Source organism: Phycodurus eques, chromosome 9 (genome assembly GCF_024500275.1).
Source record: "Phycodurus eques isolate BA_2022a chromosome 9, UOR_Pequ_1.1, whole genome shotgun sequence".
NCBI lineage: Eukaryota > Metazoa > Chordata > Actinopteri > Syngnathiformes > Syngnathidae > Phycodurus > Phycodurus eques.
Genome location: NC_084533.1, coordinates 16,273,038 through 16,291,344, shown reverse-complemented (window position 1 = coordinate 16,291,344; position 18,307 = coordinate 16,273,038). Strand labels below are relative to the sequence as shown.

Sequence of the window (18,307 nt, the reverse complement as noted above, 5' to 3'; positions counted from 1 at the left end):
GAGGCGGGGGACATAGAGTCCGAGTGGACCATGTTCCGCGCCTCCATTACTGAGGCGGCCGACCGGAGCTGTGGCCGTAAGGTGGTCGTTGGTGGACACCAATGGTGGGGGATGCCATCAAGCTGAAGAAGGAGTCCTATTGGGCCTTTTTGGCCTGTGGGACTCCTGAGGTAGCTGATTGGTCCCGGTTCGCCAAGCGGAATGTAGATTTGGTGGTCGCTGAAGCAAAAACTCTGGCATGGGAGGAGATCGGTGACGCCATGGAGAAAGACTACCCGACGGCTTTGCGTCGAGGAAATTCTGGTCCACCATCCGGCGTCTCAGGAGGGGGAAGCAGTGGCACCATCGGGCTCTCCTATATCTGGGGTTGAGGGCACAAAGCTGGTTAAAAAGCTCCTTGGTGGCAAGGACCCTGGGGTGGATGAGATTCGCCCGGAATTCCTAAAGGCTCTGGATGTTGTGGGGCTGTCTTGGTTGACACGCCTCTGCAATATCATGTGAACATCGGGGACAGTGCCTCTGGATTGGCAGACTGGGGTGGTGGTCACCCTTTTTAAGAAGGGGGACCGCAGAGTGTGTTCCAACTACTCGGACAGTCCTGTGGGGGGGGGGGGGGGGGGGGGGTGCTTCTGCTTTTTCCAGATGATGCGGTTCTGTTGGCTTCATCAAGCAGTGATCTCCAACTCTCACTGGAGTGGTTTGCAGCAGAGTGTGAAGCGGCTGGGATGAGAATCAGCACCTCCAAATCTTAGACCATGGTCCTCAGTCGGAAAAGGGTGGCGTGCCCTCTCTCTGGTTCGGCGATGAGATCCTGCCCCAAGTGGAGGAGTTGAAGTATCTTGGGGTCTTGTTCATGAGTGAAGGAAGAATAGAACAGGAGATCGACAGGCGGATCGGTGCAGCGTCTGCAGTGATGCTGACTTCGTATTGCTCCATTGTGGTAAAGAAGGAGCTAAACCGAAGAGCAAAGCTCTCAATTTACCGGTCGATCTACGTTCCTACCCTCACCTATGGTCACGAGCTGTGGATCGTGACCGAAAGAACAAGATCTCGGCTATAAGCAGCCGAAATGAGTTTCCTCCATAGGATGTCCGGGGTCTTAGAGATAGGGTGAGAAGCTCGGTCATCCGGGAGCAGCACCTTGAGAGGAGCCAGATGAGGTGGCTGGGGCATCTGATTCGGATGCCTCCCGGACATCTGCCTGGTGAGGTGTTCCAGGCACGTCCCACCAGAAGGAGACCCCGGGGATGACCCAGGACATGCTGGAGAGACTACGTAGCCCATATTTGAACCCATGACCTCTGAACTGTGAAGTGGTTGTGCTAAACTGTCGTCCACCGTGCCACCACAAAAAACACCAAATTTACTTAAATTATGCATGTATGATTTATTAGATGTTACATTACAGTATCAACAGAGTTAACACAGTAACCTGCATCTGCAGGTACTCGCAAAATACTCCCAAACGACCGACACGATTTTCTTGGGTATTAAATAACCTTAACTGCGCTTCTGGTTCAGTTGAAGTCATTTCAAATCACAATGTTACATCTGACCCAAAGTGTGTATCCCTATGTATGCCCATATTGGGCACCCTACAGATGTCCTGTGAAAGGATGAATGAAATTGGCTGAGTCTCATATAATCACCAGCTACTCCTGATTAATAGAAATATGGGCCAAGTGGAGAGGAGGGATATGTAATAGTTGGCGTTCCATTAAAGAGAAGTATAAAAGATGAAGTGGAAGAGAGCTGGAGGGGATGATCATCTTACAGATGAGTACTAATATATAGATGGTAGGATGAAGAATACGGGAACCAGAAAAAGGTTAAAAACCAGAGAGAACAGCAAAAAGATGAAAACAAGCACTTGGAGAAAGCATGAGGATAAAGAGTGAGCCAGAGGGAAAACCGTATGGCGGAGTAATTAAGAGAGATAGCCAAAACTGGTAACAAGGGAAACAGGAAGATTCAACTGCGGCTTGCACGAATACTGTGTGTGTATATATACTTGCACGTCTGTGTGCGTGCAAACATAAAAACATACACTCGCCAAGACCTGCGATCAGGCTGAATGCAGCAGCCATGCTAATAAGGGCTTGGGGAAGAATTCAGACGGCTGAGAGCAGAGCACTGTGAAAGCATCACTTGTGCTCTTACTCGGTTCAGCTGCTGGCTTCACTTTGCAAAGCTTCCTCAACTGTGACAAGCGCGTACAGAAGTTGTACAAAGAAGCGACATGATCCCCTAAGATTGTTTGGATAATGCAGATACAAGCCTGGTGTGGTAAGCTGTGAAGGATTCACAGGCTGAATTTTGACTACATTTACTATACGACATACAATGCCTAATGAACCTGCACAAACTCTGCAGACCCCCCGAAGTTCATTGTGTGAAAAAAAGTATTTGATGAGACCATTTTGGGGATGGATATGAATTATTAATTGATAGTTAAGAATTCAGAAGTCAATTGTGTGGAAATTACTTCATGTCTTGAAGCAACTGATGGGGAAAAAAAGGATACACTTGACTAATTTACTGTTTGAACAACAACAAGCCCTTCAGCCACACCATGTCAACTCTTTGATGCGAACTCAATACAAGACTGGCGACGGGTTCAGAACATTCTGCGAGAGATCATCCATTCCCATGAAACCCTTTTGACTAGCATTGAGTAGTATGAATATATAATTCTCCCCATTGTATATCAAGGAAGTTTTGTGCCCACCCTTACTCTTTGCAACTAATCGAGGTGACTATTCTTCTTTGGAGACATTACGCGACTCACTTACAGAAGGGGGAGACTTGCTAAACATCAAGGAGTCTATGCCGGACTTGTTTCAGGAATGTTTTTCTCAATGTCTTTATGTCTCAAAAGTATTCTCTGTCAATTGACTGTCTGTTGTCATACCAGAGTGGCTCCAACTACCGGAGACAAATTGCTTGTGTGTTTCTTGGACACACAAAGATGATTCTGATACAATACTTTTTTTATACAGTTGTGCTTATAAGTTTACTTGCATACAGTGGACATAAAAACTTGCAACGCAAACACCAAAGGCATGAAAAAGGTGAAAAAAAAAAACAAAAAAAAACAAAACAAAAAAACATTGTAGGGTGGTTGCCTGGGCCCTGGTAGAGAATTCTTTTTTATTTTAACAAATTAATCATGGTACCGACAACCTTCCCAACATGGTGGCCACGTAGACCCGATGATCAGCCAGGCTGGCTTATCTGATGTTAATACCTACCTATGCCCGGTAAATCCAGCAGATGACGACTTTTGAGGTCATGTGACTATGTCCTCTGATTGGTGAACTAGCCTTAAATGTCACTAACGCTTAAATTGGATTGGAGCAAACAGCGCCCAATGCGGAAGTCGAAGTTGTAGTTTTGCGCACGAAATAGTTGTTAAGCAATAATTGATAAAAGTAGCGAGCGACATTTATAACATTGTAACGGAATAAAAGTACCATTACTTCTTAACAGCAGAAGCGGCGGATATGTTTTTTCTGGTCTCGTCAACTCCTGTGACTTATCCAAAGCAGGTCCCAAGTGCACAGGCGGAATTTCAGGCCGATGCGCTCGCTTATTAGTCCGCCGCGGAGTAATATTCAGAAATTACATTTGTGTGTGGATGTGTGGAATGGATCTAGCTGCCTGTGTTCAAGGAGTACGAAACAGCCTATGGCGATGGCGAACCCCCCGAATGTCACACACACGTCATCTACTACATTCAAAGCACCTGCATAGGTTTCCCCAGGTGTCATAAAATTGCTTCAGTTTGGTTCAATAGTCTTAGTTGGGTTCAATATGGGGAAGGCTGCAGAATTGACAACTGGCCAGAAGACCATGATTGATAACCTCCATAGGGTGGGTAAGTCACCAAAGTTCATATCTACGGAGGCTGGCTGTTCACAGAGTGCTGTGTCCAAGCATATCAATGGAAAGTCTAGTGGAAGGACAAAATGTGGCAGGAGAAGATGCACCAGCAAGCGAGATGACCATGGGCTTCAGCGGAATATCAGAATGGAATGAGGCGGGAGCCACAGCTTCAAAAACCACCACATTCAGATGCATCTGGGAGAAGGGCTACAACTGTCGGGTTCATTGGGTCAAGCCACCTCTGAGCCAACGTAGGAAGCGTCTCAACTGGGCCAATGAGGAGGACTGGACTGTTGGCCAGTGGTCCATGGTCCTCTTTTCCGATGAACGTAAGGTGTGCCTTTCATTCGGGAATCAAGGTCCGAGGGTTTGGAGGAGAACAGAATCCAAGGTGCTTGAGGTCCAGTGTGAAATATCCACAGAAAGTCATGATTTGGGGTGCAATGTCAAGTGCAGGTGTTGGTAAACTCTGCTTTTTTAAATCCAAGGTCACTGCAACAGTCTACCAAAATCTTTTAGAAGACTTCATGATTCCTTCTGCTGAGGATCTGTATGGAGATGCAGATTTCATCTTGCAGCAGGACCTGGCCCCTGCCCATACCGCCAGAAGCACCAAAACCTATTTTGATCCCCATGCCATCACAGTGCTTGATTGGCCAGCCAACTCGCCGAATCTATCTCCATTGAGAATCTATGGGCTATTATCAAGAGGAAAATGAGGGGCACCAGACCCAAAAACAAAGAACTGACAGCAAGCATCAAGGAAATCTGGGCTTCCATAACTCCCAGGCAATGCCACAGGCTGATTGCCTCGGCGCATCGAGGCAGTGATTAAAGCAAAGGGATTCCCATCCAAGTATTTAAGATTAACATATCGTTTTGAAAGTACCATATTTTGATTTAATGTGACCATAATTTCCCTTTTTTTCCCCCTACAGAAAGAAGTAAATTATTTATTTTTATTATTATTTTTTTTATTAGTTATTTCTTCGCAGTATTCTAAATTATTGAATTCCTGATTTTGTGGGTTTTATGAGCTGGAAGCCCAAATTATGTAAAAATAAACAAATAAATACATGAAATTGTTTCAATTGTGGGCCCTGAATCTATCTATGAAAGTTTAACTTTTTGAATGGAATTATGGAAATAAGCCTTTCCATGACATTCTATTTTGTTGGAAAGGTTCTGTATACCTGACAAGAACCATTTCAGCTGTGTGGAGAATCTTTCAGGTAAACATGAATTGACAACACTTTTAGCCAACTGCAAATTAAGCCCTGCAAAAGGGCTGAATTCCACTTAGGCTGCGACAGAGGTCTACTTCAGTGTTGGCAATATGACCTGAGATGGTTATGTAAATTAAAAAAACTCCTTTCCCCACAGAAACATGAGGCAAAATGTAAAAAGAATGACAGAGCAGGATGTTGAACAAAATAATTAACTGTGCCACACACTGGCCAAATGTCCATGATATAAATGATGATCAGGAAGGTCAGGTCCAATCATTGGTAATGCCACACAGTTTTGCTGAATTCTATTATACGGCACAGAGGCAGAGCTGCTGACCTTTCAGAACGCTTCACCCAGAGGACATGCCAATTTTCAGTATTTACTGACACAGCAGCATTTTAATGAGCCACTCCCAATAACCTGTTGAGTTCCAAAGAGAAGTGAACCAAGGGGTTTCTTTGTTCAGTCATGTTGGGTCAAACTTATTTGTGCATATCAAAGTACAGCTAATCCAAACAATGGCATTAACGGAACATTACTGTCTATTCTATAAGGCCAATCTTGCACAGACAAAACTAATGCCGCTTTACTAATGTTTTGTTCAGCTCTATTACATTGGTCCAAGGCAGGTGTTTTTTCAGAAATTTGCCTACTTGAATAGTTTAGTAGGAACGTGACACAGCAACAACAATAGAGGAAAACGAGGGTCTATTGTTGTGACTTGTTTGCATGTGGCTGTTGGCCATAGTAAATGAAACAATTATTGGAGAGGAAATAGACTGCTGCATCAAAAGTACAGACCAGTGAGTATAATACAGCAATGTCCAGAGCTAAGGCACAGCGTCAGTGTAACCTAATGCTAGGTAAATGCACTACTTTTGTCATTTCAAGCCGTGTATCCCTGTTACAAGGACTAATATGCTTGACCGATGAGGGACCAGGATGGGTGCGAGTTACCCACATTATCAACTTTGCAACCTTGTAACGCCTGATAACAAGGTACAAGCAACAGTAGTGCTGGGCACTGTTAAGAACCTCACAATTCGAATTTGCTTCTTTAGGTTGCAACTTGATTCGATATCGATTCATGTAGTTAAATTCTCCATCAATTTAAATGCTCTGATAGTAGAAATACACAAGGGAAATTTTGACTGAAATATTTATTTTTGATGTCATGACATGGTTTGTCATGATATAACTATGAAGCTAGCAAAGCTAAAAAATCTGCCTGTCTAAACCCTGCTTATAGCATAGACGTATGAAGATACAGTGGTTACGGAAAGTATTCAGACCCCCTTTCACTCTTGTAGTTCAGCCATTTGCTAAAATAATTTTTCGATTTTTTTCCTCAATGTACACACAGCATCCCATACTGACAGAAAACTATTTTTTTCAGATTAAAAAAGAAAAACTGAAATATCACACAGCCAAAAGTATTCAGACCCTTTGCTCAGTATTTAGGAGAAACACTCTTTTGAGCTAATACAGTCATGAGTGTTTTTGGGAATGATGCACCAAGTTTTTCACACCTGGATTTGGGGATCCTCTGCCATTCCTCGTTGCAGATCCTCTTCAGTTCTGTCAGGTTGGATGGTTAACGTTGGTGGACAGCCATTTTCAGGTCTCTCCAGAGATGCTCAAATGGGTTTAAGTCAGGGCTCTGGCTGGGCCATTCAAGAACAGTCACGGAGTTGTTCTGAAGCCACTCTGTTACTTTAGCTGTGTGCTTAGGTTCACTGTCTTGTTGAAAGGTGACCCTTCGGCCCAGTCAGAGTTCCTGAGCACTCTGGAGAAGGTTTTCGTCCAGGATATCCCCGTACTTGGCCACATTCATCTTTCCTTCGATTGCAACCAGTCGTCCTGCCCCTGCAGCTGAAAAAAAAAAAAAAAAAACAGCATGATGCTGTCACCACCATGCTTCACTGTTGGGACTATATTGGAGAGGTGATGAACAGTGCCTGGTTTTCTCTGCACATACCGCTTAGAATTAAGGCCAAAAAGTCCTATCTTGGTCTCATCAGACCAGAGAATCTTATTTGTCACCATCTTGGGGGTCCTTCAGGTGTTTTAGGTGTTTTTTAGCAAACACCATACGGGCTTTCATGTGTCTTGCACTGAGGAGAGGCTTACTTCAGGCCACTGCCATAACGCCCCGACTGGTGGAGGGCTGCAGTGATGGTTGACTTTCTAGAACTTTCTCCCATCTCCCGACTGCATCTCTGGAGCTCAGCCACAGTGATCTTTGGGTTCTTCTTTACCCTTCTCACCAAGGCGCTTCTCCCCCGATTGCTCAGTTTGGCCGGACGGGACGCTTTAGGAAGGGTTCTGGTCGTCCCTAACGTCTTCCATTTAAAGTTTATGGAGGCCACTGTGCTCCTAGGAACTGTAAGTGCAGCAGAATTTTTTTTGTAACCTTGGCCATTGTCTGTGCCCTGCCACAATTCTTTCTCTGAGCTCTTCAGGTAGTTCCTTTGACCTCATGATTCTCCTTTGCCCTGACATGCACTGTGAGCTCTAAGGTCTAATATAGACAGGTGTATGGCTTTCCTAATCAAGTCCAATCAGTATAATCAAACACAGCTGGACTCCAATGAAGGTGTAGAACCATCTCAAGGATGATCAGAACTAATGGACAGCACAAGAGTTAAATATATGAGTGTCATAGCAAAGAGTCTGAATACTTATGGCTGTGTGATATTTCAGTTTTTCTTTTTTAATAGATCTGCAAACATTTCAACAATTCCGTTTTTTTCCCCTGTCAATATGGGGTACTGTGTGTACATTAATGAGGGGGAAAATGAACTTAAATTAGTTTAGCAAATGGCTGCAAAATAAAGACTGAAAAATTTAAGTGGGTCTGAATACTTTCGGTAACCACTGTATTTGCAAAGTTAAACAACCCAGAAAAGAGGATTGTACAGGAAAACAAACTATAATCAAAATAAAGTGCAATAATTGCAGCAGTAATGATTTATCTATTTTCTGTTTGGGACTATGATTTTAAATAGGTAAATTGGTTTCTTTTGCTAGAAAATTTGTAAACTTGTGTGACTAATCAAATGATTCTTTTATATGGTGGTGGTACACTTATGCAATCATTTTCAGAATCATCTTTATTTGCCAAGTTTGTCCAAAAAACAAGGAATTTGTCTCCGGTAGTTGGAGCCGCTCTAGTACGACAACAGACAGTCAATTGACAGATAACACTTTTGAGACATAAAGACATTGACAAAAACAGTCACTGAGCAATAAAGGGTTGCTACTTATCTGGTAATGTCGGTACACTATTTTTTTTTTCCTCCTCAGTCAGTGTGCTAGTGGTGCAGATGCTACTCTGGCATGAGTGACCAGCATTGGTCAACAACAGATATGCAAATACTGCAGCGTGGCGAGACTACTACAGTGAGTGCACGAGTAATATATAATTGGCCCAATAGAAATGTGACAACAAACTCAAGACAAAAAAAAATTGGCAGCATGTTGCAATGAAATTGTAGGTTAGTTGTTTAAGAAGTTGATTGCAAGAGGGAAGAAGCTGTTGGAATGTTTGCATTGATCGGCAGCGCCTACTTGAGTGAAGAAGCTGGAAGAGCTGGTGACCGGGATGTGGAGGGTCCGAGAGGATTTTGCACGCTCTTGTCTTAGTTCTGGCAGCGTACAAGTCCTCAAGGGTTGGTAGGGGGGTACAGACAATCTTTTCAGCAGTTTTGATGGTCCGTTGCAGTTGGAGTTTGTCCTTTTTTGTAACAGCACCAAACCAGACTGTGATGGAAGAACACAGGACTGACTCGATGACCGCTGTTAGAACTGCCTCCACAGCTCCTGTGGCAGGCTGTACTATCTCAGAAGCTGCAGGAAGTACATCCTCTTCTGGGCCTTTTTGGGGACGGAGTTGATTTTGATCGCCCACTTCAGGTCCTGAGAGACTGTAATTCCCAGGTCTTGACAGTTGACACAAGGCAGCTGGACAGCGTGAGGGGCAGCTGTGGCGAAGGATGCCTCCTGAAGTCCACGATCACCTCTACAGTCTTGAGTGTGTTCAGCTCCAGGTTGTGTTGGCCGCACCACAGCTTCAGCCGCTCCACTTCCTGTCGACATGCAGACTCGTCACCGTCCTTGATGAGGCCGATGACAGTGATGTCATCTCAAACTGCCGGGTGCGTTGAGGTGCAGTCGTTGGTGTAGAGAGAGAAGAGCAGCGGAGAGGACACAACCTTGGGGCGCCCCAGTACTGATGCTGCCTGTGGATGAGGTGGTCTCTCCCAGCCTCACCTACCCATCAGGAAGCTGCAAATCCACTGGCAGATGGCAGGTGTGATGCTGAGCTGGAGAAGCTTGGTTGAAAGGAGTTCAGGGATGATGTTGTTGAACGATGAGCTGAAGTCTACGAACAGGATCCTCACGTAGATTCCTGCAGTGTCGAGGTGTTCTAGGATGAAGCGCAGTCCCATGCTGACTGCATCATCCGCAGACCTGTTCGCTCGGTAGGCAAACTGCAGGGAGTCCAGCAGGGGACCTGTGACGCTCTTGAGGTGGTCCAGCACGAGACGTTCAAAGGACTTCATGACTACAGATGTCAAGGTGACAGGCCTGTAGTCATTTAGACCAGAGATTGTAGGTTTCTTGGGGACTGGAATGATGGTGGGGCGTTTGAAACAGGATGGTACTTCGCGCAGTTTCAGAGATCTATTGAAAATCTGTGTGGAGACTGGAGCAAGCTGGTCCGCGCAGACTTTGAGGCTGGGTGGGGAGACATGGTCTGGGCCTGCCGCTTTGTTAGTCTTTTGTTGTTTGAAGATGCGTCTCACATCCTGCTCGTGGATGGTTAACGCAGAAGTCAGAGGTCTGATTGTGGTCAGGTGTGGTTGGGTTGGTGTGGGGTGTGAAAGTGTCCTTTTCAAATCTGCAGTAGAAGGTATTCAACTCGTCTAGTGTGCTATTGTTCTCAGCTTGGGGGGGGATCATCGCTTGTAATTGGTCAGTGATTGGAATGGATGCCAGACTGATTTAGAGTCGTTAGCGCTAAACTGTTTGTCCAACTTTGCTGCATAGATCCTCTTTGCAATGTTAATTTCTTTAGTCAGCTGGTTCCTAGCTCGATTATACAGGGCCCTGTCCTCGCTTTGATATGCGTCCTCCTTACCTTGGCGAAGTTGCCTAAGTTTGGCAGTGAATCATGGTTTGTTGTTGACTGTGCGAAATGACTTTGTTAGTACACACACACACCTTCACAGAAACTGATATAGGATGTGACAGTGTCCGTATATTCATCCAGGCTGCCAGCTGAATTTTCAAAGACACTCCAGTCTGTGCAGTCTAAACAGCTTTGAAGTTCCATCTTTGCTTCTTTGGTCCACTTTTTCACTGTTTTCACTGTAGGCTTCGTGCATTTAAGTTCTTACCTGAAGTGAATTAAGCAGTGATCAGACGAGCCCAGAGCTGCACGAGGTTTGGCACGGTATGCTTTATATAGCGTAGTATACCAGGTCTAAAATGTTATTTTCCTTGGTAGGACAGTCGATGTGCTGCTTGTATTTAGGGAGTTCGTGGTTGAGTTTAGCTTTGTTGAAGTCCCCGAGAATAATGAGGGGTGAGTCCGGGTGTTTTTTTTTCCAATTTCGGTTACTTGTTCGGCGAGCATTAGCAGTGCGGCCTTCGAGTTAGCTTGAGGACGACTATAGACACCAGCGAGAATGAATGATGCGAACTCACGAGGCGAGTAGAATGGCTTACAGTTCAAAAACAGTGCCTCCAAGTCCGGGCTGCAGTGTGTGCTGAGCTCTGTGACGTCCGTACACCAATTTCCGTTGATATAGAAGCATATCCCGCCGCCTTTTGTTTTCCCCGATGATTCCATGTCGCGGTCTGCCTGGTGAAGATGAAAGCCGGGAAGCATGACGCCGCCATTGGGTACAGCCTCACAAAGCCAAGTCTCCGTAAAGCACATGGCGACGGAACGTCCAAAGTCTTTACTGGTCTTTATCAGAAGATGTAGCTCGTCCATTTTGTTCGATAGGGAGTGTAGATTCACGAGGTGGATGGACAGAAACGCCAAATTGTATCCTCTCTTGCGGAGCTTCACCTGGATGCCTGCTCGCTTCCCTCTGTGGCGTCGCCTCAGCCTCCATGCGACAAAGACTGCTGTCGCTGTTCCGGTGAGTAACTCAGGGAAAAAACTGAGCGGATTTGCAAAAGTTGGTGAAAGAAAGTCCGGAGTAGCCTCCTTGATGGTTAGCAAGTTTCCCCTTGTATAAGTGAGTCGTGTAAAAAAAATAAAATAAAATAAAATAAAAAAAATAAAAAATAAAAAACAATACTAGAGAGCGCGTTACCGAGGCGTCTGCCCGGGTAGGCGCCATCTTGGTAATTTTTTTAAATGTATGTCAATCATATAGTTGTGGTAATGCTCAACATTAATTGGTTTCCCAGAGGAAGAGGGTTAAGGAGTCCTCACTATAAGAGGATTTGAAATGTTTTAGCTTAAGCCTACCCTTTTTTCCGTTCTTTAATTATGTGCAGTGAAACATAGGTCAGTTTGTTTTTTTGGTCGCATCTCTCAGAATATGGAAAAGCTGCATTTATGCAACTATAACTTCGATGCTTGTATTTTTTATTTTTTGTGTGTGCTTTTTGTGACACCTCAGAGACATCTGAAGGTGTTTTCATTGTATAATCCAGCAAAAAAACATTTAGGAATAGGTGTTTTTCTTTTTTTTTTGCAAAATCATGTATTTAGCTATATAATGCTGTCATGCTGTCTGTGACTGTCACTACAAGTGAGAGTCACCAGAATTCACGTCAGTTATTACGCTTTGTGTTTACTGACTGTTGACATGTCAACCATGATCCTCGTCATACAAGATCTCAGTTATACAAATTTCTGACACACACAATTGTGGAACAACCATAATACGTATTCTGCGAATACTATATAATTTCTCTTTAAGTGAACAAATGCTTCAGCTCGTCCGAGTTCCAGCCTGTGCCTGCCACCATTTTTGGTCTGCAAACAGTACTGTGTGCCTACAATCAAGGCTCTGACGGATGTTTTTCAATTCTAAACTGGTGCTTTGCTCCCGTATTAATGCGCGTTTGGCCCTGAACAGGGGGGTTTGAAAACGCATATCTATACGTGGTTGGCACTAAATGACCATGGAACATTTATTTATTTTTTTTTTTACATTAATTCTGCTACTTTCAGGCAATAATTTCACTACCTGGCAGCAAGCAGCTCAGGGGGAAAATATTTTTGTGTGAATTGTTTGTGCTCTGCTTGCCATAGAAAGTAAACAGAAAGCTAAGTGATGTTTGATGTGGAACCATTTATTTGGCACTAAAATCATTCTGTGCCTTCAAAGCAACTGCGGGGTAGATTCATTTAGCTATGTGATATTGACAGGTTAATCTCAACAAGGGCTGTTTTTTTTTTGTTTTTGTTTTTTTATTGCAGTGTTGTGTATTTGAACATGAGGTTTAGCCTGAGACTCCTTTGAATTTACAAGTGCATTTTCCTAACTTATAAAAAAAAAAACAATTGTTGAAATATTTATTTTCCTGAGAAAAAAATATTTTGGGTAATTTTCGTCCATTAGAAATGCATCCCTTTTCTAAATTTTATTGAGGAGAATTTCCCATTCCTACTCTCAACCGATCCAAAACATACTGATTTGCAATTTCATTTCACAGTACAATATTTATACACGAAGTTTCATGGGCAGAGCAATGGATTCCCCAGCATGTTTGGATATTTGGGGGATCTTTGGTGGCCTGTTAGAGGACTAACGGAATTAATTAATTAAGCCAATCAATGGTACATTGTTAAAATTCTCAACTAACAAATACAGTGAATTTTTAGTTGGCCTAAACTGCTATTGGCTGAAAGACGACCCTTGAACTGCTGAGCTGAGAATTTATGGGCTCACTGGGTGATTTTGCGTCTCCAATGCAGTAGGTAATTTACAACCCTGTCTGCTGTTAAGCATCTCAAGCCAGAGCCAGGATTAGACTGTCGAGCAACATAGCCTATGGATCACTATAAATCACTGATTGAATGCAAATTGGAAAAGTACACTATGTCAGCATACATTAGGATAAAGCTTGATTGCATGCGCACACTCATGTGCATGTTTATGTGGCAAGCACAAAAGAAACAGACATTTATAGGCTAAATAGTGGCAAATATATTTGATGACTATAAATCTCAATTACACAGCATTACTTGTTTACCAGCAGACTGATAGATTTCTGAGATGCCCTGCATAGGCGGGTCATAAATTCTTAATAAACTGCAGTGCAAACGACAGTGACCTAAATCCTACCACTCATCTCTAAACGTCTCACTTCTTTCCACTATTTAGTTAGACTTGATTACATGCATTAATGTTCCTCAAAAAACACAAAACTTGACCATAATCACACCTGCATGCCTCTGATCATTGCAACCACATGGAGAAATGCATCGCGACAAAGTCTCATGAAGGAGAATGCGGGGTGAGAAGCTGTGATATCAATCTGGGACCATCTGCTGATGTTTTATATGAGGAGTAAAATCTCATAGGCCCTCTACGCCAGAAGCACAGAGTGCATGTGATTAATATGCCTAGGTTAATGAGCAGGCCCAGCATTGCCTTTGCTCTGCTGTCAGTATGCATGTGTCTTAGTGGTGATTCACTTAACTATTGCTGCTGGAGTTTGCAGACATCATACAAGGCATGCCTTTTGTTATAAGCATCGCCTGCAGCATCCCCATGATACAGCAATGTCCTAAATATACATATGCTGTATGAGTAAATGCATGCATGCAGTTTAGAAAGAACCACCTGGCAATTATACTGCTAATTAAAAGGGGCAAAGCACACTTAATGGATTCATCTCTCAGGAGGACGTTCCTCTCTCCACAGAAAAGCACTGTCCATTCTCTCTACTTCCCTATTTCACATCTCACTTTCTTACATACTACACCCAAATATGATTGGGTGTGTTATGAGTGAGTGTCACATGGTTGTTAGAGCGTTGGTAAACTAGATGGGCTTTGAGCCTGAGGATTCTGCACCAATACGCTATATGAGGAATGTCACCAAACTCAGAAAACAGGTTCGCTGTATATGCCGTTACAATGAGCATAACTACGGGCTGATGACATACAGGATGGTTTGAAGCCAGCCAGCCAGCCATCCCATCCATCCATTTTCTGTACCGCTTATCCTCACTGGGGTCGCGGGACTGCTGGAGCCTATCTTCGGGCGAGAGGCAGGCTACACCCTGAACTGGTTGCCAGCCAATCGCAGGGCACATATAAACAAACAACCATTCGCACTCACATTCACACCTACAGACAATTTAGAGTCTTCAATCAACCTACCACACATGTTTTTGGGATGCGGGAGAAAACCGACACAGGCACGGGGAGAACATGCAAACTCCACACAGGCAGGTCCTCAGAACTGTGAGGCAGATGTGCTAACCAGTTTTTCGCCATGCCTCCGGCATTTTTTTTTTAACTCCCACTAGTTAAAATAGTAGAATTTGTTGATTGGCCAATACCGCATTAAAAAAAATAAAAATAAAAATAAAATGGTTGAAACTTCAAGATGGACCTTTTCTGCCGTTATGATTTCAGTGGAGCAAAGAGGTCAACATTGGAATCCAGTGGTGGCCTTTTCGCACCACTCTCTTCTTTCCAAGGTGGCTACATGTTCTTGAAAACAGATGCTGGAAAATCAGTGGGTGGAGCTAAACCGCTCAAGCAGTCTCAGATCATCTCAATCTGACAAGTAGATACTTGTAGCAAACATCAAAATGTTTTTATATTTTTTTTACAATAAATGAATGTATCTTGAAGAAAAAGGGGATGAGTTTGCTGAAGACTGGTCATGAATAATTTTGGGGATAAGTCATGTACAGTGTCTCTCTGAGGAGTAGTACAGTGCAAGTATTTAAGTGAAATATTAAGACATCGATAATTAAATGCATGTTTCCCTATGTCAGGGGCCATCATCTCGTGGGTAAGGAATATATGTTGAGAGATGATGGAACTGGAAGTTGGGGAGTAGAAAGACGAAAAGCCCAGGAAAAGGGAATGAGATCCCGAAAGATATTGGTTAATATTCGTAAGGCGGCTTCATGAATAACACAAATCACGGCAACTGTTTACATCAGCGAGATTCTACAGTGTGAGCCTTTTCTGAGGTTAGGGAGGATGGTGTATAGGCTAAAATTAATTAAATTGATCAGTGAATGTTTGTCCTGTGTCTTTCTACCATCAGTCCTGTGTGCCAGCAATTCAAATTAAATGTCATTAGGAGGACAGTGGAGAGCTACATGAAAACCTTTGGGTTATATGGTAATAGCAACTTACATTGTCTGCAATAGTACGACCCAACTTGTCCATTCTTGATCCTGCTTCTGCAATTTTCTTGGCAGCACTGATGACATCAGATGTATTCTTCAATGGTCCTTTCCCCCTAGGGAGCAACATTTTAAATAGTCGCATTTTTTGCTTTCGCGGTCACATGTTGTAGTAACATTTTATTATGAAAGGACAATTTGTTTTAGAGGGCAGCTGTTCATCATTATTTCTGTTCATCTTATGTTCATTTCATGGGATTTTCTTAAATATAAATACCGGTATGTTTTTATAAATAAATGGAGAAATGAAAAATAAAAAATATGCCATTCCTTTTATGTAATTTGATGGAAAAATACTGTAGGACACAGACAATTGGAAAACTGCGTATATTGGACACCACTAAATCATATGATCACAAAATCTGCTCTACCAATGAGCAACCAGCAATGGTTTACACCAGTTCGGTGCCCTAGAAACCCCGGCCTGATCAGGAACTGGAGACAGTAAGTGCTAAACCCTGGTTATGCGTTAACTCTTACTGCATTTCTTTTCCTCTTAATTAATTGAAGGGTATTTAAATAAGCTTTGGTAGTTCCACCGTAAATGGTCAGGTCTCTCAATAAAAAGCCCCTCTGACAGGAAGACACTGTACAGAGATTTTCATGGCGAGTAGAAGGCGCTGAAAAATGAGGGTCTAGACACAGCTGCAGGGGCCACGATGTTTGTCAGCCATATATGACTGAACCATACCCAAAACTCTACATCAGGTGGCCCCGAAATATACTGCATGTCTCCTAGCCAAAAATGCTTTATTCATAAGGGCCAACAGACAGCCATAAGCAATACAGGAAGTCAACAAGAATCACTCTCACTCTGCAGATTTGTCATGAGAGGTCAAGATCAATTACCTCACAGAGCATTAACCTTGGCAAGGCATTGTGCCAGCTCAAGGTTGAAGGGGTAATTTGGGCGGAGGTGGAATTAGCGAGCTACTGCCCTTCTGTGTGCCACTATACCATACAGGCGTGATGAATTAGATTATTCCATACATATATACACACACACACCTTAAGCCACACGATATTTAATGTGCCCCCATCTGCCATGTGATTTGATTTAATTTTTGTTCTCTTATCAGACCTTGTTTTAGCAAGCACAACTGAGGTCATTTCCATCTGCGTTTGTATGCATAAATTGTCACAAATCCATGTCTTTCCACAGATGTAGACATTTTAGCAAAATGTGAATGTCCGTATTGTTTTTCATGTTCTGTCAACACTAAATTCTGTTTGTTATTATGGTTAAGGAATTTATTTGTTTATTTTTTATCTTCACTGCCCGGCAGAAGTGTCCATCAAACACAGACAGCACCTTTTCCTGGAATAAAATAGGCAGATCAACAGATTCAAACTCACCTGGTGAAGTCTGTCATCTCCATCATGATCATGCACATCTGCTTGGCCAAAACAATTATGTCATTGCCGCTGTCATCCCACTTGGATACCTCTGCATCCAGTTTGCTCTTCTCTTCCTGGAAGCTGGCGACTTGCTCTGCTATCTTTGCCTTCTGTTCCTGTGGCAACTGAGCCATAATAGCCTAAAGCAGGGAATAGTTGAAGGATAACAGGTTAAAACAGCACACTGTTGCTGCATTGTTACAGTTTATATAATTCACCTGCATGGTGCTATCAGAGACCCACAGGTTAGATGCAGTGTGGTTCAGCGTGTCGAGATGGTTCACTACACTTATGGACTCAATTATTTCAAAGATTTTTCAAACTATATGACTGGTCAACTTAAACTTCAGACAGTGTGTGTGTGTGTGTGTGTGTGTGTATATATATATATATATATATATATATATATATATATATGTCAAAGAAATTACCGTAATTTCTCATGTATAATGCGAACCCATGTATAATACGCACCCAAAGTTTACAGCCCTTCTTTGATTTAGTAAATTAGAAAACACACAGTTGTGCTCATATGTTTGATAACCCAGGCAGAATTTGTAAAATGTGTTAAATTCTTCAAAGAAAACATGAAGGACCAGGCAAAATTTTTATTTCAATAGGGTTCAAATTAAACGGTCAAGCACTTCAGAAAAGCATTATCATTAAACAAAACATAACCATAAAGAAATTAATGATGGTTGTTGTTCAGTCATCAGTCATATTTAAATAAAAAACATTTCACAAATTCTGGCAGGGTATGTAAACTTATGAGTACAACTGTACATATATGCAGTCATACATACTTCTGTCATATTGGAATGAAAGACGACACCTTTTTTATAACCACGAGATGGCAGCATACATTTATAAAATGTGGAAGTCTTTTTTCCTTTTGCCCCTATACCCATGTATAATGCGCACTATTGACTGGGGGGGAATGTGCATTATACACGAGAAATTACGGTACATTTTTGTGTGCACACTGACAAATTACCTTTCCAATCGATAGCAAACATTTGTGACAGGATATTTGAGTATACCGTAGTCTACCATAGAATTGTTTTTTTTTTTGTTTTTTTTATTTATTTATTTATTTTTTTTATAAATCAGACTAATGGTTTTCCAACAAATCTGAGTGTACCCATTGAACTCACTCAGCATAAAGCAGTTGAGAAATATTCATAACTAAAAGTACAGGATTTATTTAATTAAAGTTGCTTCATTAAGCCTCTCCCTTAACATGATTAACATGGGAACAACATAATTTGGGTGTTTGCGTTTTGCATTTTGACACTGTTCCTCATTCGCATAAGGTCCGAAAATAACACTTGCCACTTGCCAAATGCGACCAATTATTTATTTGGCGAGTGAATCTTAGAGCACTACT

At 42.6% G+C, this 18,307-nt stretch overlaps 1 protein-coding gene across 2 annotated transcripts in view; it reads right to left on the bottom strand.

Annotated features, from left to right (window-relative positions):
* Positions 1–18,307, bottom strand: part of ctnna1 (catenin (cadherin-associated protein), alpha 1) — a 96,860-nt gene that overhangs the window by 16,138 nt on the left and 62,415 nt on the right. For both annotated transcript variants that reach the window (XM_061685073.1, XM_061685074.1), the window contains 2 exons: positions 16,879–17,060; positions 15,473–15,578 (listed from right to left, as the gene is read on the bottom strand). In XM_061685073.1, the coding sequence (XP_061541057.1) occupies positions 15,473–15,578; positions 16,879–17,060 (288 nt within the window). The remainder of the gene's footprint in view (positions 1–15,472; positions 15,579–16,878; positions 17,061–18,307) is intronic.